The 22,316-nt window shown below is 39.6% G+C and overlaps 1 protein-coding gene and 2 long non-coding RNA genes across 3 annotated transcripts in view; 1 reads left to right on the top strand and 2 right to left on the bottom strand.

Moving 5' to 3' along the window:
- LOC142046883 (uncharacterized) overlaps positions 1 to 22,316 on the bottom strand; it is a 362,358-nt gene that overhangs the window by 261,640 nt on the left and 78,402 nt on the right. The window lies entirely within an intron of this gene.
- The window catches only part of LOC142046884 (uncharacterized), a 361,020-nt gene that overhangs the window by 261,626 nt on the left and 77,078 nt on the right, over positions 1 to 22,316 (top strand). The gene's annotated exons all lie outside the window — the stretch shown is intronic.
- The window catches only part of CAND1 (cullin associated and neddylation dissociated 1), a 65,875-nt gene continuing 55,322 nt past the window's right edge, over positions 11,764 to 22,316 (bottom strand). Inside the window, exons 10-15 of the mRNA XM_032782262.2 lie at positions 19,884 to 21,377; positions 18,483 to 18,578; positions 15,305 to 15,474; positions 15,048 to 15,212; positions 14,635 to 14,742; positions 11,764 to 12,608 (exon numbers count right to left, since the gene is read on the bottom strand). Coding sequence (XP_032638153.1) covers positions 12,384 to 12,608; positions 14,635 to 14,742; positions 15,048 to 15,212; positions 15,305 to 15,474; positions 18,483 to 18,578; positions 19,884 to 21,377 — 2,258 coding nt within the window. The 3' untranslated portion in view covers positions 11,764 to 12,383. The remainder of the gene's footprint in view (positions 12,609 to 14,634; positions 14,743 to 15,047; positions 15,213 to 15,304; positions 15,475 to 18,482; positions 18,579 to 19,883; positions 21,378 to 22,316) is intronic.

Here is a 22,316-nt window from a genome sequence, read left to right as displayed (position 1 = left end):
TGGAATCCGGGGCACGTTATATATGCAAGCAGCTAGAGATAACGATGGTTACTTCAATTCAGGTGAGGATCGAGGGCCCGTGTTCTAGTAGTTGAGTGTGTTGAACCAAGCGGGGAGAAACTGGTTTTGTGGTTGTGCAAGCCATTCACAGTCTTTGTTTAATCCTGAGCTGGTTGGTGTCAAATTTGCAGTGAACTGACGCTCAGCAGTTTCTCTTGAAGTCTGGTCCTGAAGATTTCTTGCTGCAGGATGGCCACCTTAAGGTCTGCGATAGTGTGCGCAGGGGAGGTTGAAGTGTTCTCCTACAGGTTTTCAATATTGCCATTTCTAATATCTGATTTTGTGTCCATTTTCCTTTTTCCATGGAGGAGACTGTCCAGTTGGCCAATGACCCTAGGCAGAGGGGCATTGCTGGCATATGAGGCTATATTACATTGGTGGACGTGCAGCGGTGATGAACCAGTGATGGTGTGGGTGATCTTGGTTTAGGTCCTGTGATGGTGTCGCTGGTGTAGATATGGGCAGGAGTGCATCGAGGTTTTGTTTGCATGGATTCGGTCCTGAGCAATAGAGTTACTTTATGGTCATTGCCCGCGTATGGAATAACCCAAACCGCCATACAAATGGACTTCACTAAAATAAGACAGGAGATTACATTACCACTTCACCTCTCTACAAAGGAAAAGGGACTGTAAGCTGTCTAAACTCCCACCGTGCAGATGCCACAACCGTGGTACCCCAACCCACCCCAACAATATCGTAATTACCAATTCACACTCAGCCCAGAAGAAAGTCTCCTATCTCAGGACGCTTATTGCCCTGCACCCCTACCAATCATGATCAGTTCGTTGGCGATCTGCACGGGCCTACTTTCACCGTCCTAACTACAAGATACTTTCAAGGCAACACTGGAACAGCGCACTACAATATACAGGCACCCTCCCCACCAACAGCACAAGAAGCAAGAACTCCACTGGACTCCTCCTGAGGGTCGAAATGCACAGTCTGGACTATACATTGAATGCTGTCCATCCGAGTGCACAGGGAAATTGTGGAAAAAACAACATCGCTGCCCTACCTAAGTCGCACAGAACGCAATGCCTCCACAGCCCTCAGAACCACGCTGACATAATCAATCATCAAAGAGGCTGATAAAGGTAGGTGCTGTTGTATCATGGAACAGGTCTGAACTATCCAAAAGGAGGTGCCAGACACTCCCCAATACCCAATTTCTACAGGCCTTTCCCTCAGATTCCATCTGAGAAATAAGACTAAGGAACTGCACCATCTACTCGGACACTTCCCGCACACTAACACCGGAATAAATCAACATTACCCTTAGAGCCCCGACCAGGGTTATTCTATGCTTACTACCCAAGATCCACTAAACCCGGAAATCCTCGGACGCCCTATTCATCCGGGCTTGGCACTTCTCACGTGAAGGACTGTCTGGATATGGTGACTCTCACTGCAGACCCTATGCTACCAGCCTCCAGCTATTCTCCGTGACCACCACTGATTTTCCGAGGGAACTACAATGCATTTGGTTGACCTTCCAGCAAACACCATCCTAGCCCATGGATGAGGCGTCTCTTATTACAAATCCCACACACATGAATACAAAAAAAAAAAAAAAAAAAAAAAAAAAAAAAAAAATGCTGTTTCAGGAACGTATCCCTGATGATGCCACAGCACAACTGGCTGCTGAGCTCTGCTGCCTTTATCCTCACATACACTATTTCAAATTTGATGAATATATATATCTCCAGATCAGTTGGCACTAGCGCATGCGGCACCGCCGTGGCCCCACAATTATGCCAACATTTTTATGGCGACTGGAACAACGCTTCCTCAGCTCTCATCCACTTCCCGCTCCTTCTCTACCTACGCTACATTGATAACATCTTCATCATCTAGACTATCGGGAAGGAGACTTCTGGAAAATGTTCCCATGATTTCACAGTTTCTCACCCCACCATCAACCTCAGCCTGACCATCTAAACTATGGAGGTCCACTTCTAGACACCACCGGTGCAATAATGTGATGACACAGTTACAACCACCCTTATCCGAAACCTACGCGTACTTGCTATGCCTACCTTCAATGCCTCCAGCCTTCCATCCGGGCACATCGACACCGATCATTGGTCTACAGCAAGCACTGAGCTAACGATGGCTCTAACACCCTCAGACAGAGACCACACCTACAAAATCTCCAACCAAGCATTCTCTAAAAACTTACATAACCCGACGAGGAAATAAGGAACAGATAACAGGTAGCCACACTGTACCAGAAGCCTCTACTGTCAAGACAAACCCAAGTAAAGAATACCAACAGGACTCCACTGGCCATCAACATACTTCCCCAGCTAAACCCTCCACGCTCATCAGGGATCTACAACGCATCTGGCACAATGATCTCCACACTTCCCAGCTGGTGGCAGGCCAGTCTCGCCGCCACAGACACCTGTCAACCTGGAAATATTCTCACCAGTAACTGCACACATCACCACACAGTAACTCTAGGCTCAAACCAATCATGCAACAAACCTCGATGCACCAACTCTGCAACATATATCGACACCAGCAACACACATCAGGAATCCGAACCAGATCAGCCATACCATCACCAGTTCATTCACCTGCACGTCCACCAATGTAATATACACCATCATATGCCAGCAATGCCCCTCTGCTATGTACATCGGCCAAACTGGACACTCTTCTGAATACTGACACCATTTTCAAGAGGGAGGGGCTGTTCGAAGCTGATATCTCACTACTGAGAGTAACCAATGATACAAGGGTGCATCTCCTGCATGCTTGAGGCTTCAGACTGCTCTCTTGAGTGCTGGTTTGGTTCCTCCAGAAGCAATTGCAATTGACGAAGCAAAGTTTCCTACAACAGGGAAAGAAACAAAGCAGCTCTGCCAAGGAATCTTTGGAAGAGGATTGCAGAATATCTGCAAAAAAGTTTCCTAGAGATCTCTATGGAGAATTCCTGGGAGATACCAGTGTGCAACAACAAACTTTTCCACAGGGTGCCCGCTGCGTAGCTGCACAGGGGAAATGAGAAGCAGATACAAACAGTACCTCATGTGCACTATGTAACAAAATAAAGAACACCTCTACTTCATGTAACTATGCAGTATCAAAGCAAAATGAGTAAGTACTGGAGCTCCCCACTCCTGCTTCAGGCATGCGAGAGCCAGACTGCTAGGAGTGGCTATAGCCCTCCAAAGTCAGAGTGTCCTGGCTTGACATGCCACCAGAGAACCCTGTCGCCTATCCCACATCCGCCACCACCGAGACCTCCTTGTCCACCACTTCCTTCTCAGGGTTAAGACTCCACTGGCTGCTGCCTCCAATCCCCCCCGAAGCATCCATGGGGCTCTTGGCAGTGGAGGTGGGGTTACCATCATGGAAGGTGTGCAGCTCCTTGCAGAAGCAGCATATTTTCAGCACACCAGAGTGACAGTTGGCCTCCCTTGCCTTCTGGTATGCCTGGCTTAACTCCTTGATCTTAGCACAGCACTGCTGCATGTCCCTTCATGCCCCTTCTCCTCCATGTCATGAGAAATCTGCTCATAGGTATCAAAGTTCATATGGCTGGATCGGAGCTGCGACTGCACAGCCTCAACAGGGAAGATACAATGTGAATTCTCCACACTGAGCAAACAGGAAGTGGAATTTCAAAAATTCCAGTGGCTTTAAAGGGAGAGGGGTGCATGCCTATATACCTGGCTTCAGGGCAGCAGTCTGAAATGGCTGACCAGATCAGTCATGATGGGCATTGTGTGACACCTCCTGGAGGCCACTTAGGGTGACATAAGCAAGCGCAGTGTCTACACTGACCCTGCATCACTCTAACTTTGTCATAGAAAGCTCTATGCCGCTCATCAAAGTTTTATTAGGTCAGTGTAGCAGGAAAGTTAAATTGGCTGGAGGATTGTTGTGCTTATGGCTCTGCTGTTTTGTCAATGATATGATTATGATATCATATGTCCCCTAATGATATCATGTCTGCTCTTCACGGACACAATTTCTTATTGATGTTTAGGTTTGCGGAAAATGAAGAAAAAATGTTCTCCAGTGAGAAACTGAAAGAAGAGTTCGGTAAAGGCTTGTACAAGAGAGATTTCAATTCAATTATGAACAGAAAGTATGTCTTTATTAAAAGGAAGTACAGGGAATTAGATACCATTGGTTCAAGTGGATGGGTTATGAGAATTTATAGTACTGCAGGCAGATCCTGGGTAGGGAATGTAGGCTTAATTGTTTTGAAAAGACCAAAAAATGCCTTACCTGATAATTTTCTGTTGGCAGCTTCTCTCCTCATTCATCAGAAATGAGTAATGCCTCTTGTGACTGCTGTGAGAAGTGTCAAAAGACTAATATTGAGTTGCGCCAGATGTGATAGGCTTATAAACTTTTGTATCTACTAATGTGATGTGTATCTTTGTGAGCTGGTAATTACTGAACTTCCTCTGGGAACTAAAATTAGTGGAAGGTAATTATGACAAATCCAAAGACAGGTAAACACCTCCAGAGAGCTACCACGCCCCCTCCTGGGAATTGCATATACTGGTTCAGATAGGGGACAAGAGCCCTAGCAGACAAAGAAAAAGCTTTTGATATAAAAAGTGTCCACCAGATAGGTTGAGACCCCTTTTTTTGAGCAAAGAACTGATATGAACCTTTAACCAAGAGGGCAAAACCCTGCTGGGAAGGGTGCGAAAGACTGGAAACCAGCCAAGACCTCCATTGGTTACAGTAGGTAAGTTTAGCATGGCTGTAGACTGGTTATTGCTTTTTGTTTTCTCTCTCTGCTTTTCTCCTAAAATAAATGTACAATGGTTTGTGAAAGCTGACTGGTCACTGGTCACCACTGTCACAGCCCCGGGGAGAGAGCGGAACAGCAGGTTCTCTCCTAAAGTCAGACCTACTAGAATAACCTCAGTGAATTGCAGAGGAACTGCAAAACTAAATCCCTGGTTTGGAAGCAGAGGGGCAGCTAGAGGCCTGAGACTTTGACACTGAGCAAATTATGACAGGGACAAAGGCACAGCTAATCCCAAAACTGTGACACCCCTCACCTGTAGAATTCATAGACAGTCTAATGTTGTTTCTGGAGACTCCAGGACTAAGCCCTGTGCATCAACTCAGGCCACCAAAAGTTCTTCCAAAGCTGTAGAAACCAATTATCAGTATTAAGCCAAACTTGAAATTACCCAGACTAATCTTAAATCAGGCATAAGTTTGTTTCCCCTCCAGAAAAAAGTTCCAATTTGCATTCCAGTCATTTACCAGAGTAGCAGTGTTGATTGAATAAGGAAGGAAGCTGTTAGCAGAAAAAAAATCAGGTAAAAAAATGAACACACACCCCCCCCCCGGGGGCACAGATGCTTAATTTAAATGGAAAGTAGCAACAAGTGACTCACAGAAGTGCCGGCGGAGGGGCAGGGGAAGGGAGAACAGTTTCAATGAGTACAGTAGGCAGAAATAGAAGTTCCCCCCCATATGAAGCATAAATTTTGTAATTTAAGAAATTATTAGGGAACCAACCCAGCAACACCTTTTTACCAACGCATGCCCCTGCAGAAGAATGGAAAACTACTTTGCAGATCTTACTTGCACAAGGTGCAAGACTTTCCCTAATAGCCTGCTGATGGGTGTCTCCTCTCCTTGGGAATTCTCATGCTCACCATAGGAAGGGCCTACCAGGAATTGTGACTTTGGGTCGGGGCCAAGGCCCTGGCAGGCCAGTGTGTCTCAAAGCAGTGTGGCCTGGCAGAGCAAGAGTGAGCTTGTGGCAACAGTGCATCTCTCACTCTCTGAAGCACCTGGAAAGCTGCCTATAAACACACGCATGCATTCCCCCACACCTTTGGATGATGATTTGATACTTGCAATGTTTCTCTGCTGCTGAGGAACTTGAGGGACTCTACTAGAAAAATGCTGCTCTGGTTATTCCTCAGCTCTGGAAAGGGAGACTGGAGCTAGAAGTTAAAATGAAGTAACTACTGCACCAAAAATGAATAAAAAATAAAGTTATAGAACAAAGTGGTCAGAAGGAACTGAACCAATAACTTTTTTTTGCACTCAGATAGAAATTCTTTAGGCTGTAGTTGAAGAGCAGACTTTAGTCCTGGAACCTCAAGCAACGTTGGACGAACTCTAAATTCCACAGGTTAGATGCATTACCCATTTGTGACGAATAAGGCGGGAAGCTGTGCTGCAGAAATGCTGTCATGGAACTTTGAGAACACTGGATGATTCACTAGAGACTTAGATGAGCTTGCGTTTATGACATTACTCAATCATGAAATGTGAGATATGGTAAGAGGTCTTAGGCACGGGTCTAGATTTTCCGTAAAAGAAATTTAAGCGGAGCTAAGATCACTAGGAGGATCTGGATGCCCACATTCCTACTGAGACGAAAAACACTGAAGTCTGTAGAAAGTCAGAAGCATTTCTGCTCTGCAGTAGTATATCATCTTGGTTAGGACCCGTCACGCAATACTCAAGATGTCAAATTCAAATAATCTGGATTAGAATGCAAATGACAACTGTGAACTAGAAGATCATTCCTACTGGAAGATGGATCTGAGACTACATTCTTGGCCAGTTTGAGATAAAAAGTTTAACTTGCTTTCTGCTTATTTTTTTCAGTTTGTTTTAATACACCCATCATAGTTGTATGTATCACCTTCTCATTTTGAGCTGTTATGGAAGATGACTTACATCTCATTTGAAAGAGGTAATGTTCCCTAATACAAAACACTGACTGAACCAGCTTTCTACAGCTCAGTTTTTCCTTGTGCTTACATAAACTAGCAACATGGAAAGCTAACACGTCGAACCTTAGCATGTAGTATTTACCATTATAGTCTTACTACTTTGCATCATCACACAGGTTAGGTACAATGAATAAATTGCAGATTATGTATTAGCAGATAGGCCAAGCTCATGAACTTGAAGGAGTAGAGAAAGACAGTATGATTTAACGGAGGGCTTTTACAGTGTTATCAGCAATCCTGTTCCAAAGAGACCAACTCAAAGCAGTACAGTTTAGACTGAATTCGATTTGAACCCACTACAGAGAGACTCAAAACAGACCCATTTTTATTGTCTGGAATCTATTTTATTCATGTTTACCTATTTGAAGGTAGTCACGGGAGATAAAGCCATTTAAAAAAAGAGGCAAGGATTCAGCCTGAATCTGTTGTGTAGCTAGTGGGCATGATCTCAGTCAGACATTCCTGTCTGACTCATACACGGAACTAGGTCAGGAGTAATGGAAAGGTATGTTTTTAATAACTCTCACTTACAAAGGGCTGCTCCAAGCCAGACGCTATAAACTGCCACCTTTTTAACACCACAAAATATTTAGGGACCTGATTATCATTTGTTCTGTAGCTCCTTTACACTGTTCCAATAGTGTAAGAGAGTATGAATTACATTTATACTCACTTCATTGCCAAAGCACCATCAGAAGGCCTTTGATTAAATGAGTATATAACGCTCTAAGGTGTTTTGAGCTAGTCAAAAACAGAGGAGAGCCGCTTACAGGTTCCAGACATGAGTTTAGCCCTGTTTAAACAGGAAGCACTTATTTGTCCCTGAGACAGGGTAAGGCAAGTACCCTGAAAGGATTTTTAAGTGGTAGAGGGCCTTTTCAGGTCATAACAGAAAAAGTGAGGGCTGCTCCACCTGGGACTGAAAGACAAAGTACTTAGCACCCAGGACTCAGCATCTTGGCTTGATAGAGATCTCAGTATATAGAACCCTAATAGTTTCAGCAGTTTCTCTACTGCTGTTGCTGAGTTTAATTCTTTTGATTTTGTCAACTCTTGTATATTGGATGTTATTCTTTGTTCAACCTTTTTGTGGAGGAAAGCTAAAATGTGGCACCCTAAGATATTCATAAGTTTCAGATTCGATTGCAAAAAAGGACCTCATGTCAGATGTAACAGTTTATTTCTACATGAGACTAGAGGTCACTGAATACCCTTCCCATTTGAGAGGATCTCATTTTGAAGACAGACAAAAAGCAGTTTAAGCACAAATTTTTACTAGTGGCAGGCCTCTTCACAACTCCTATTACTACTTGTATATTACTTTAGTAAATTCCAGTCAATTGCATATGTGCAAATTCATGGATAAGACCGTACAAGTGTAACTAGGGACCTTATTTGGTGTGTCAAACTTTTATTAATGGTGACGTGGGAGAGGAAAACCCACTTTAACAAAATATTTTAAATTGGTCAGTAAACGTTATTCAGTAGAAGATTCTATTCTTGAAAGTAACTAAAAAGGGCACTGTAGTTTCAAGTTTCTTAATTCAGGCTTCTTCATAACAAGCATTCAGTTTAGAAATTAAAATGTGTTTCTTCTATACTTCCAATCCTGCAAACCAACCTGGATTCTAACAGTGAAACAGGGTTCTTTTCTTCTCCTATCACCAGTAACAGAAGTTCTGCAGGTCAATAAGATCCTCACAGTTATACCTGTGAGATCCCACTATCTTCCATGAGTCTGTATGGGTTTGACATGGAATTTCTTAAATGTTGATGCAAAATTAGTAGAAGTATCCAGCTCAGTTTCTTAAAACACACTGGCTCTTCAGTGATAATAAGAGCAAAAGGCATCAAAAACCTATTGCTGAAGCAAAAAAGTGACAATACAGTCAAGGCGCAAATCTGTTGAATAGGAAGATGCCATTTTAATAGTCACATTTTAGAGAACCATGCCTTAAATTGTTTCTCAAAGAACACTTTGCATTCCAGTGTTCCTGGTGCAGGCTTTGCAGCAGTCAACTAACGAACAGTGTTCCTAGAGCTGTGCTGTCCTTGTGCACTGGTAAAGTAACTACGAACAGCTGTTAGTTTCAGTGACATTCAAAAACTGAAAAGTCAGTTTGCTCACTGAAAGGAGGAAATTGATAGGGAAAAGTCTGTAAGCAGATAATATCTCAAATAATGGAAAAAACTATAAAAATACTGTATGAGAATGCTCTCCCAAAGCTTTCATTAAGTTTCTATTTCCAATTCTCCTACCACACGCAAATTCATAATAGCCTAATGCTAAGACATTCAATGGAAAATACAATCACCAATTCAGCTGTTTTTAGCAATTATATTTAAACAAACCAGAAAGCTAACTAAGGCTATGTCTACACTGTACACCTTACAACAGTGCAGCTGTGCCGCTGCAGCCATGCCCTTGTAAAGTGCACTGTGTGGCCATTCTATTGCCAGAAGAGCGCTCTCCCGGCTACAAAATAAAACCACTTCCAACGAGGGGCAGTAGGTCCACACTAGCGCTTTTCATCATTAAAAATTTGTCATTCAGGGGGTGTTTTTTCACACACTTGAGCGACAAAAGTTTTAGCTATGAAAGTGCCAGTGTAGACAAAGCGTAAGGATGAAGATTTTTTCAAAAAATTTTATGAACACTCGCCACTGTTTCAATTTATTCAAACTGAACAGTGCTGGTGCTGCAGCAACAGTTGCCATTTTACTGATACTTCCCTAGCAGAAAATAAGTCTGATGAATTTGAGGGAGAAAATGTCAATCAGAATAGAAACTGAGCATAAGCTTTCAGAGTTGTAAGTTACTTAATATTTTTAACAGTGGTTTAATATACAAAGTGTCAAATACTTACCTTAAAGTTTGAAAAACTTCTACACCATCCTTTCATATGATAAATCGCACTGTCTGCATCACAAACTATGCTAGGAAAGAAGGATGGGAGGGCATTGAGGTACAAGACAGGCACTTTTGTAAGCCCCATTAGGTACCAGTTTATATCTTTAGGCACCTAAATACATGTTTAAATCTGATCTAGTGACTTTCTGCTTTGATGTAAGACAGTGAGTTTCTTTGAGATTACTGATCAGAAATCTTACTCTAGTTTAATTTCTGTAATTTTGTCCTACGAAAGTTTTCTTCTGCATAAGAAAATTCAGTTCTTTCTTCCTCCCCTACCTGCAACTTCAATGGTCAAAGTGGAAAAAGTAGCTTATATATTGTTTGTTCCGCTTAATGTGCTACGCTTTCTTTCATGTCTTGCAATGGTTGGCCTTGAAACTCTGCATTTTACAGAGAAATGTCCACCAAATAGGATCTCAAGCTCTTGCTTAGTCCTGGAGCTTGCTGTATTGCAACTTACTGTGGAACAAGAAACCCAAGTTTGAGTATCCACAACATTAGATACTTTGTAATACTAATATGTAGCATACCAATTTCTCCAAGGAGAAGTCTTATTACACTTATATCTAAATTTACTATTTCAATGTCCCTAAGTTTAAAATTTTCTGATTGTTCTTTCCTGTGTTTAAGTCTATAAACCCTTCTCATGCATTGTGAGTGCACATTAGACAACTTAAGATTCTAGTATTTTGCTGTTAACTAATCACTACAATACATTCTTAATTAGTAAGTTGTTAAAACAGATAAGGTACAGCAGAGGAAATACTCAATTCGTGGTTCCAATAATAAAAAGGTGCATTGTCTAAATATGTAATTTCTCACTAAAATCAGCCATCACTACTTTTCACCCTTGATTAGTCCCCTTCCACTACATTTAAATATATTGGTAGTTTCAGGAGATAAACTGATAAACTCCATTTCCAGAAGTCAGCTTCCAGTTACATAAGCATGAAGATTATGAGGACAGATCAGAAGCTACAATATCAAATGATGCTTCTGCCTCATTATTTGAAATTGTAACTACAGTATGAGTTCATGTAAACTTTTCCTCTCAGTACAGGTCCTTTTAAAGTAAACAGCATCAAAACCCCACCAAGGTATTAATGCGTAGGTAAAATTAAACAATTCACCTCTGTTAGCTAACAAATCCTGACAACCTACTAAGCTCCACAGAATTCTTAGACAAAGCACACTACAGGTAGTCCTCTAAGAATCCACTTATGCCAGAAAAAGGTGGTAGTATTGGGCTTCAAGAATTTCTAAATGGCTAAAAGTTATCAAGCAAAACTAAAATAGAGAAAAACCTGAAACAGAGATTGGAATTTTACATGGATCAGGTTAAGGCAGTGGGCTTCTAAACTTTTTCTGATGCAGCCACTTCCAATGAATTGATGGACAAGCACCCACCACCTCAGTGTCCCCTTTCACTAGGCCCTGGCAGTCTTTGTCCATTTATTACTACTACTTTTCTTGGGTATCTTTTGCTATCTAGTTTTCCAGTTTGGTCTCTTTCGTGACTGCTCCTCTGGTTCCCACTCACCAGATGCTTGAGGTATAGGAGTCCACTGATGGTTCAGTGTGGCCAGAACACGTGTTATTCCTTCTGACCACTACTAGAAAAGAGAAGAGTTTCCTGGCAGCAATGCTGCATATTACTTGCACTATGAAGAGCTGAGGGATGGAAGGCACAGGCCTTTCAAGAAGCCACCTTCTGGCACACATTTATAATAGAGGGTTAGCTGAGTCCAGAGTTATGCAGTTTTCTCCCACCTACTATTCTCTGCCCAACCATCCCAACCTCCTTGCTTGTCTACTCCCACACCTCCAAGGGAATCCATTCTCCGTGCGGGGGAACACTGGCTTAGCAGACAAGATTACTTTCACTGTACAAATACCTGTAGTTCACACCTGCACTTAGAAAACCAGATTAAAATTTGTCCCTCTTCCCTTCCTCTATGAATGCATTTTCTATGTAAAAATAAATACCTGAAAATTGCACTGATACCGTATTACTTATTTTAACATGTATTATGAATAAACTGCACATGCTGTTTTACAGACAATATATATTTGTAAACTTGCTCATGCAAAGTTAGTGTGCACAACAGGGATATTAATTTTCTAATTCCCACACCTTTAAAAATGACATTTACTTATGTCTGCATTTTTAAACTGTGCCCAAACCCTCTGCAATATAATAAATCTTACACAGAAGAATTTCTTATCGGCCAGCCAAATCAATTTATGTAGCTGAAACACAAAAGAATAAAAGTTATACAAAAACATGGTGGTTTTGTTTTTACAGAAAGAAGAAAACTTAAAAAAAGAAAAAAAAACGTGGTCACAATTTTAACTTTTAATCCTAAACATTACTGGGCAAATGGATGTTGGAGCCTACTTCCATACACCATATGTTTTAACCTTTTAGTTCCATTTCAAATGTGGCCAAATCCACTAAAACATGAGTGGTTTACAACTTCTGGATCATGGAAATACGTATTTCTGGAATAAATGCTAGAAAAGCAACAATGGGAAAAGCCAACTGTCTCCATAAAGGTAAATAAAGTGGAACAATGTGAAGATTAGATATTTTTCTGTTTCTTACTCTTAACCTGTCAATTCAGTGCATCATATGGTTCGACGTAATGGTCCCCATTTTGAACAAACATCTAACTAGTGTCCATTGATTCTAAGTTAGTGGATGATGAATCTTTCTGGATACTTTCAAAGATGGCTGCCAGCTCAGGATTAGAGCTTATCTGTGACTGAAATTCACTCATTAACGGACTCTTCTCTGCTTCTGGAATGGTTAGAAGGGCTGCTACTGCCCTCATGGCAGACCGCTTCAGTTCATCTTGTTTTTCAAACTCCTGTTTCACTGAGTTTGCCTTTACCTGTAGAAAAAGTAGTATATTAGGAAGTTTACATTTAAAACTGAGCTCTTCTTAAACCAGTCAATGTAAGATGTCTTTCCTTCCATATTACCACTTTAATTTGACATGCACTTGAAATAGTTTATACTGCATAATATTTCTTTTTAGGATGAAAAGAATATAAAGGTAACCACAGGAGACTGGACAGCTGTAGTGTATCTGATGTTTAGCAGTCTTGATTAAAAGAACCTTACAAACAGATTAGAGCCTGAAAATTGCAGATTAAGCAAAAACAGTCCTAACATAAAAAAAAATGTTCTGAGTTAGCAAATCATTACACAGATTCAAAGCAAATAACAGCCAAACTGGTTCAATTTAGTAAGGTCAGTAACAACATTATAAAAATTACCATGAGTTGCAGAAGCACAAAGCAGAATACAGCAGTGGACATACTGAGCAGAGCATATTCTTGATCAGTTAGACCTTTTTGCTATTATTCCTACGCAAGAACTTTTAATGGTTCACAGACAGGACTTCATCATTGAAAGTCAAACTCTCTAAATCCATCAAATGAAATAAGGAGATTATTGGTGGAAGATGGGTAACAAGAAACCGTGTAGGTGATATGAAGGTGGAAGTTAATTATTATCTTAGGAGCCGTAGTCACAGATCAGGAACCCATTGTGCTAGGCACTGTATAAGCACAGAACCAAAAGATCTTTGCCTGAACAAGCTTAAAGGTTTAAGCAAGGAAGTATTCAAAAGAAGGGTGGGAAGCAAAATTTTACATGGCTCTCCTCCCTTCAAACTGCTAATTTCACTTTTCAGAAGCAAGTTATAAGTCTCCAGTACTTTTAAACCTCTATTGTTAAAATTAAAAACTCGTCAATATTCCACATTCCGTTTCTACAATGAAATCTGAGTTTTCAAGTTGCTTAAATGGCAGCCAGGCTTCTGAGGGACAGAGAGGAGACCAGATAATCCAAAAAAACTTTAAAAAAAAAAATTAGGAAAAGTAAACAAGTATATTCAGATTAGAAAGGGGATTTATACCCTTTTCCTCACTATCGTCTCTTATAATTTTACAAGGAACTATTTTTCATATGATGTATTGCATGAGCCTCCCAAATTATTTTTGATCAATAACATTTAAAATTAAAGACACATAATCTAACTCAGAAGTGGGCAAACTTTTTGACCCGAGAGCCACATCTGGGTGCGGAAATTGTATGCAGGGCCATGAATGTAGAGCTGGGGCAGGGGTGCGGGAGACGGTGCAATGTGTAGGAAGAGGGGCTCAGGGCAAGGGACTGGGGTGCAGGAGGGGTGCGGCAGAGGGCTCAAGGCAATGGGTTAGGGTGCAGGAGGGGTTCGAGGCGCGGGCTCCAGCTCGGCGCCTCTTACCTCAAGCAGCTCCAGGGTGACAGCAGCACACAGCAAGGATAAGGCAGGTTCCAGCTCTCGCCTGTGGGTACTATCCCCAAAGCTCTCATTGGCCACGGTTCCCCATTCCCAGCCAATGGGAGCTGCAGAGGCGGTGCCTAAAGGTGAGGGCAGTGCACAGAGCCCTCTGCACACACACCCCCTCCCCAGGGGCCACAGGGACACGGTGCCAGCCACTTCTGGAAGCAGCATGGGGCCACAGCAGACAGGCAGCCTGCCTTAGCCCCGCTGCGCCACGAGACTGGCAATCCCACAGGTTGGATTGAAAGCCCTGATGGGCCAGATTTGGCCCGTGGGCTGCAGTTTGCCCTCCCAGTGCTCTAACTCAACTATGCATAAACAGACTACTGGTGCACTTTATGTGAGTGAAGCTACTACTTTGGGCATCTTGCCTTAAAATACAGTTGAGCTATGCACAAAGTCTACAGATGTAAACCTACTGTGGATCATCAGTCCAGAACTACAGGTAATACTAAATTCATATGAACAGCTTCTCAGACAGCAATACACTTCATATTCAAGTCTCAGGTTCATAACATTTCTATATAACAGCAAAAAGTTCAAAGTATTACTCAAGATCATAAGCATCAGTTAAAGACAGTACCTTAGTTGTACATGTGGCACGTAAGGGTTCAACAAGCCTATCCAATCTCTGCAGTACTGCACTTGGACAAAGAGTAGACAGTCTCACCAACATTAGAAATGTTAGCATCTATGGGGAAAACCAATTCAGAGATAATTAAGTTTTGAACAATTAAGGTCTTTTGTCTAGTTCACTATACAAGGAGTTTTAAAACAGCAACATACTAGTACAAGTGTGATTTGCTATACATCCCACGGTACATTTAAAAACAGTTTTCAGGTAATATTTATATCAGCTTTCTAGTCAATTGAACAATATTTGCACAGCAAAAACATTGCAAAATATTTAAGACAAGTCACCATTTAGCCAACATTTCATATTAATTAGGTCAGAATGCTCAAGTTTAAGTGTAAATGTACAAGATGATAATTTACCTTAATGTCATAATGATCCTTCAAACCATCTTCAACATGGTTTAGGAATTCAAATATGTCTAGCCTATCCAGACAGCTATCTAAAAGAGTGTACATGCACTCAAAAGCTGCCTTTCTAATGTCCAACCCATCATCAACTGTATGCTTGAATGGTCCCATTTCCACCTGTACACAAAAAAAAATTAGAAAAGAATATCTTTACTAAAATTTAAAATCAACTTATACAAAAATTTTGCAGTCTCACCAAGTTCACCTACCTCTCTTATTAGTTCTTTTCTGACTTTTGTTTCATTGTAAAGATGAGGAAGCACAGTATCTAAAAGGTCTCTTATTAATGATGGTTTATTGTGTGCTGCTGAATTAAACGTCACTAGGGCCACTCTCCTTACATTGAGATCTGGGTCTTCCAATGTTTTTAGAAAATCACCTGCAAATATGCCAAGAAATCAATTACCAAGAGATGTTTCTATTTGCTATTCTCAGAAACCTGGAAATATTTTTCCACATGGGATTTGTTTTTACCTTTTAATAGAGAGCTTTTTACTGTGCAAACTGTCTTTGATGGAACTGACATTGCTACATTTAGCAGCAACACTGTAAACTATACATTAACTAAAATCAGTTTAAAGATTTTAATAAGTTTCAGTTTACACAGCAGCATAACTGCCTAAAACAACGTGTGATGCAAGGCATGACTGCAGAAAGCATGTACAGGACACTAAGGTGGCTGGGGAAATCCCAAGTAATATTCATACTTGAATATGAAAAGACAAGAAAATTACAGATGCTCCCCGATTTACACAAGCATTCCGTTCCGGAATGCCTGGTGTAACCTGACTTTTGCTTAAGTTAGAAACGTATCTCCGACCATTATGCAAAAAAAAACCCACCACTCCTATTTCTAGCTTACGGAACTTTTTCCGTAAGCTCGGATTTGCGTACGTCAGGTTTACGTAACTCAGGGAGTGTCTGTATATGAAAAACACATGTACATGTAATTTATGGTCTCTCTCACAATTTGAGTGACACATCCAACCAAATAAGGTTTTATACCTTAGATATTTAAACTGAGCAGGCAATATCCATTCAAAACAGCTACGCGGCCATAAAATCTCATTACTTTTACAGAAGAAAGAAATATTAGTTATAAGGTTTTTATTTTCTTTGGGGAGGAGGGAATGGGAGAAATCTGGCAAACGTCCACATGGAATAGTGAAGCATGTGTGTAATACTACACAAGCTGGATATAAAATTCTATGACGTAAAATTGAAATTATACCCTAGATACATTATATATAATATACTGATATAGTAGTGTAATGAAGTTGAAACAGAAATGTTCTGTTATGCAGAAATAAGTTTCATGAGTTTTACCAGCATTTATACTCATTTTTAAATTGATACATTTTTATTGTTGAAAGGTAAGCCTTGTATAATAATTGAAAATTATATTAAACAATCATGAAGACTGCCGTCTCTCCCCTTATTTCTTTGTTCCAATTTTCTTAAAACTTATACATGTGTAAGCCATTATAAACTCTGGAGTTTAAGATGAACTCTCTAATATAAATGCCTGAAGTACCTTTCAATGTATATTTTAAAATAGCCTAGGATAGCAGAATCATCCACTGAATGTTCTTAAATTACCATGAAAAGAAGGATAATTCAACATATATTAAGATAAAAACACCTCCACAGGCTATCCGCTGTCCAGATCCTGTGGAGATCAGTAATACAGTACTTCCTAGACGGAATAAATGCACTAAGGATCACATCAATACTACTTACTAAGTATTACGGGACGCTGCTATGAAGGAACAAAGTAAAGAGGGGAAAAAAAACAGGATGAGTGACAAGCAAAACAAAAGTTCTAGATACCCTGTTTCTTTTTGTGTAACAAAAAAAAAAAAAAAGGAAGCAAGGCTGACTAAGGGACAGGAACACTGCTGGAAGTCCAGGAACAAAACAAAAAGTGGGTTCCTAGCTCTCTAGGCCAGCAAGATCATTTGGAGTTACTCTAGACAAATTCAGACTGGAAATAAGGCATAAAGGTCAGAGTAATTAAATACTGCAACAATTTAACCAAAGGTCATGGTAGATTCTCAATCACTGACTATTTTTAAATCAAGACTGGATTTATTTCTAAAAGATCTGCTCTAGGAATTATTTTGGGGAAGTTCTATGGCCTGTGTTGTACAGGAGGTCAGACTAGATGATCACAATGGTTTCTTCTTGCAATCTATGAATTTCTTCTAGCCCTGTGAAAGAATGACACTGGCTGATTCTGAAAGAAGGCCTCAAAAACTTTTCCAGGCCAGAGGCCTTGTTGCCATACAGCAACGAGTTTAGAGAACAAATAGTAAAAAAGTGAATCTAATGAAACCATTTGCCTCAAAGAACACAGTTCTCAAAGAGAACCTGAGAAAAACAAACACTAATGGAAGGGAGAAAAAAATACCAGTAAGGCTGTAGGAAAGATGGACTCAAAGAAGAAAGGGAAGTGGATTTATTAATTTTAGAGAAGGAGACTAACAAAGGCTTTTGGACTATCACATCACTAATGGCGATAGTTTCTTTTGGCTACCCAACCGATTTATGAAAGGCTTTCCTAAAACTTGAGGAAGTATAAAAATAAAGCACAAATGTAATACAGATACACTGTAATATCTATTCCAGATACAGTCTAAAATAAAGCCAGTCGTATCAGAAGAAAATAACCTACTTGGAAATATGAAAATCAGACCCTGGTTTGTATTTGCTTTAAAAATACATGATTTTATAAATACTGAAACGTTGAGATCTAAAATAGAGTACTAAACACACGTGTAGAAATGATGTACTTAATAGATTCTATAATGTTCTCTCTGGTGGGTTTGACCATACTACACAATGCTGGAGGGTCATGAACAAGAGTAGATCTAGAGGATCAGAAAGTCACATGACAATGCAAAGCTTGTTTTTCCTCCTAAAAACGTACTGGATTCTCCAAGTATCTTAGTTATTTATGGATCAATAACATTTTGACAGCTGACTGGTTTCTTCAAATAATGTATAAAAATTATATATAACAAATATTTCAGTTTCTAATGCAATACATGACTGTGTATATACATTTTAATTTAAGATTTATCACTTGAAAAGAAATTTAGCAAATAAAAAAGTAAATGGTTAGCAATCTTGCAGTTTTTGCTATCTATTTTGGGACCTCAGTGATCTATCCTGAAAAGTTCTTAATGACATCCAGTAAGCTTCAGTCTACAGTCTTTAATAACAGCTCTCACTAATAGTTGTCATTGGTGAGTGTTTAATGCAGGTACCTGAAAAGCATTTTGTTAAATGGTTTCTTTACACTGCACACTCTGGTATAAAAGTTTGAATATTAACTGCTTAAAAAGAAATTTGGTTTTAATTTTAAAAAACATGCAAGAAACTTACCTATGCAGTTCTTTAATAGTGGATCTATGGGTTGTGGATGATCGGAAATCGTGAACTTCACAGCAGTAACTACTGAACTTCGAGCATATGATGACCCTAATACCAAACATGTCATTTTAGTTAAAAAATACTGAAGTTGCTAAATAATTTAATCAAATAAATTATATTATAAAAGTCATCTTTTCTCACCACAATATGTCTATTTTTCTAAGGAAGACACTTCTTGATACTGCTTTTAAAATACTAAGGAATTAAACATTATTGATTGGCTGGCAAGGTGTTACTTTTTTCATGATTTTCCATTATTACATTTTAAACAGGGATTAATGTTAAATGTTAATTAGAAATACATTAAATAAATTTGTCTTCTATACTGATGTCATTACATAATGAACACCTTAATTAAAAACAGGAGTACTTGTGGAACCTTAGAGAGACTAACAAATTTATTTGAGCATAAGCTTTCGTGGGCTACAGGCCACTTCATCAGATGCATGCAGTGGAAAATACAGTATACTTATGCTCAAATGTTAGTCTGTAAGGTGCCACAAGTACGCCTGTTCTTTTTGCGGATACAGACTAACATGGCTGCTACTCAGAAACCTTAATTAAAAACATATCCCAAATAGATCCAGCCATAGTTCTACAAAGGAATTCTTTGTTCTAAACAAATATAAATATCTGTATATATCAATACAACGCTAGAGGAGCAATTACTGTATTGAACTATATACAATGAACATATTATATATTTATATATCCCTCAGCCCTTATCTTTATATTTCAGAAGTCTTTTGATTATGCCCCAAACTGTTTGTATGCTGCATTTGAAAAAAAAAAAAAACATTGCTGTCTACATGTTCTTTAGAACTATTTGCATGATTTAGTTTACAACTCTTCACTAATAAAATCACCATTATATTATTTCAAAAGCCAGAGTCTCATTATCAAAGTGTAGAAGCAACTCACATTATATACTACCTACTTCCTCCAGTGTAAGGAAAATGTTATTCTAAAAACAATGACCATTGAAATACTTATTTGTAAAGCACAAATCTAATAAAATCTATACAATATTCAATTGGATAATTAACAAAAATTTCAGATCACTGCTCCATAATGTATAATGAAATTTAAATGCCTTATTTCTTACGCCTTCGGGCATATGTAAAATCAGGCGTCAAGAGGTAGTATGATCTCATTTGCTGAAATTTTCTGGAAGCAGTCCAAAATTCAAGAAAAGATTTTTCATACAATAAAACTCAAGTGTAAGCTATGAGTATAGCTTAACAAACTAAGTTAGAAGTACAAAACTTCTTCTTTTCTCTTAACAAACAGCCTATATTATATATTATATATATAGCAGACAGCCTATATTATATATTTTGAATGACAGCCTACCTGATGCCAAATATCCCTTGAGCCTTGGTAGCAGAGTCTCTGGGTCTATTAAGGTAAGCTTGCCCAAGCATTCAGCAACAACATTTCTGGTACCCTCTTCTGCACACTCACAGTGTTTCAGCAGTAAGGCCCAGATGTTCTCAACATATGGTTTGAGGCCTACCACTGATGCAGAGCTAATTATTTCTTTCAAGGAATGGAGAAGTAGGTATTGCCTCTTAGGCTGACTGGTTATTTCTTGTAAGACAAATGGTAGATATTCAGGAAGATTGCCAACACTAATACTGCCAAGGGCATAAGATGCTGCAGATTTGACTTCTTCACTTGGAGAGGAGAATGCTTCTAGTATTACAGACTTGAGCTCAATTTGTCCACTTAGATCAATGTGATGTCCAACTTCCCCAAGAGACAGCAAAGCTAAAAGACGAATGGAATCTGTGGACCTTGAATTCTTGACATCTTGAATGAACTGACCTACTACAGCTGGTCCCTCTTTAGGGCAAGCGCGTGTAAGGGCAGCTACACATTTGGCAATGGAATAATAAGACTGCTTGTGAGTAAGTGCAGTGCTCTGCGAGTACACTGGACCTGTTAACATGCGTAATAAATCCATATATCCTAAGTTATTTGTTCCAGTCACAACCAAAGCTTGGAAAAATTCTAGCATAGCACTAAGTGCTCCACCCTGCAATAATGGTGATCTCACCAGGCCAATAAGTTCATTAAGAATAGACCCACTGATCTTTGAGAGGGAGGAAGGATACACTTTAGCCAGTGTAGTCAGAAAACTGATGGCCATCTGTGAAACGTGCATATCACTTTCACTGATAAGAGGTGGAAGCTCATCCAGGACAGCATCAATCATGGCAGCTGTCAAGCTGTCACTGTAATTTTTAATTAAGATATCTAGAGCGGAAAGCGTGCCTAGTTTCAAAGCTCGCTGGTTCTTTCTGAGGAAAGAGGCAAGGATAGGAACTCCTTCCCCAAGGATTGGTCTCAGATCTATCTTCAAAGGAGAGCCAGCAATCAGCGTCAAAGCCTTCACTGTAGTTAAGCGAGTAATCTCATTCTTTAGTCTCTCTAGGAAGATCTGAAGTGTAGTAGGCAGGTCAGTGCCCAGATTATCACCAAGGCTGCAGATGATCTGGCCCATACAGGAGATTGCCCTCTCTTTTACTTCCTGATCAATGTCAGCAGCCTTCAGTCTCTTGATGGTGCAAGTAAACAAATCTTTGATGTAAGGTGTGGCATCAAAGGAAGAAGGCTGGTCTAAAGGACGAATGACCTTCACAAGCTGCTGTGTAACCAGAAGTGCCTCTGATGTTATCTTGTAAAAAGGGTCTCCAACACAAGCTACAACTGGAGGCACCAGTGCTTGAACATGAGGATGGAAGACTTGGGGAGAATGGTTACACAGGATCACATACAGACAAGACAAAGCATCAATCTTCAAGTTAGAGGAACTTGATTTGTCATTCAGTGAAAAAATTATCCCTGTAAAAGAAAAGAGATTCTATTATTTATGTATTTATTTTTAACATCAGAAATCACAAAAAGTCCTAAAGTACGCAGCCAAATCATAACATTTTCTGCTCTTAAACATTTCCTTCCAGAAAGCCTTTCCCACCTTTGATTTAAAGTAATAAACTTTCCGAACTTCTTCCACTCAGGCAGCACACAGCCCATTTGATGGCTTGTGCTGTCTTATTCTTTTAACTACTAGAGTAAATTCTGAACACAAGTGCTCAAAATGACCATAGTTAAAATATGTGCATGTGTACACATACATTCCTAGCAATTTCAAGAGACTGAAACAAGTTAGAAGTTTTAGCTGCATCTAAAGACTGACATATACTTAATCGTTTTATATAAAAAGTGTCATTCTCTGAAAAGTGATTATATAAAAGTGACATAGAAGATTGCATATTTGTAGCTTCTCAGTAGCTTTTATCAAAATTTGTCTAGTTTACCAATAAGAGTTTTCTAGCTACGAGCCCTGTAAATTATACAACAAATCTGAAAGTAAAGCTTTTTTTTTTTTGGTTCATCCTCCACAACCAGTGGTAAAGATTCTGCATGGGTGGTAAAGGCAAAAATAAGGGCAGTATTTAGCCCTGCACAAATGGAAATGTGGGCAGAATTTGGTCTTCCAACTAGACACAAGTTAACAATTCTGATTCTAGACTAGACAAAATGAATCTAGCGTACAGGCCCAGCGCTTTTTACTTTGGTTCTCCAGGGCTAACCAAAGTAAAAATGCCACTAAACTATGCATGTGGATTCACAAAGAAGCTAAGCTGCCACTTACAGTTGAGTGGTACTGTCTTAATTTAGAACTACATTTTAGAGCTTATTCTTAAATATCAGGATTTAAGGTTTAGAAATGTCTGAAGTTGAAGTCACAGTTAACCTATAACAGATTTACTAATACAT

Source organism: Chelonoidis abingdonii, chromosome 1 (genome assembly GCF_003597395.2).
Source record: "Chelonoidis abingdonii isolate Lonesome George chromosome 1, CheloAbing_2.0, whole genome shotgun sequence".
Classification (NCBI taxonomy): domain Eukaryota; kingdom Metazoa; phylum Chordata; order Testudines; family Testudinidae; genus Chelonoidis; species Chelonoidis abingdonii.
Note: the sequence above shows the minus strand (reverse complement) of the source record. Positions and strands in the feature narration are given on the sequence as shown.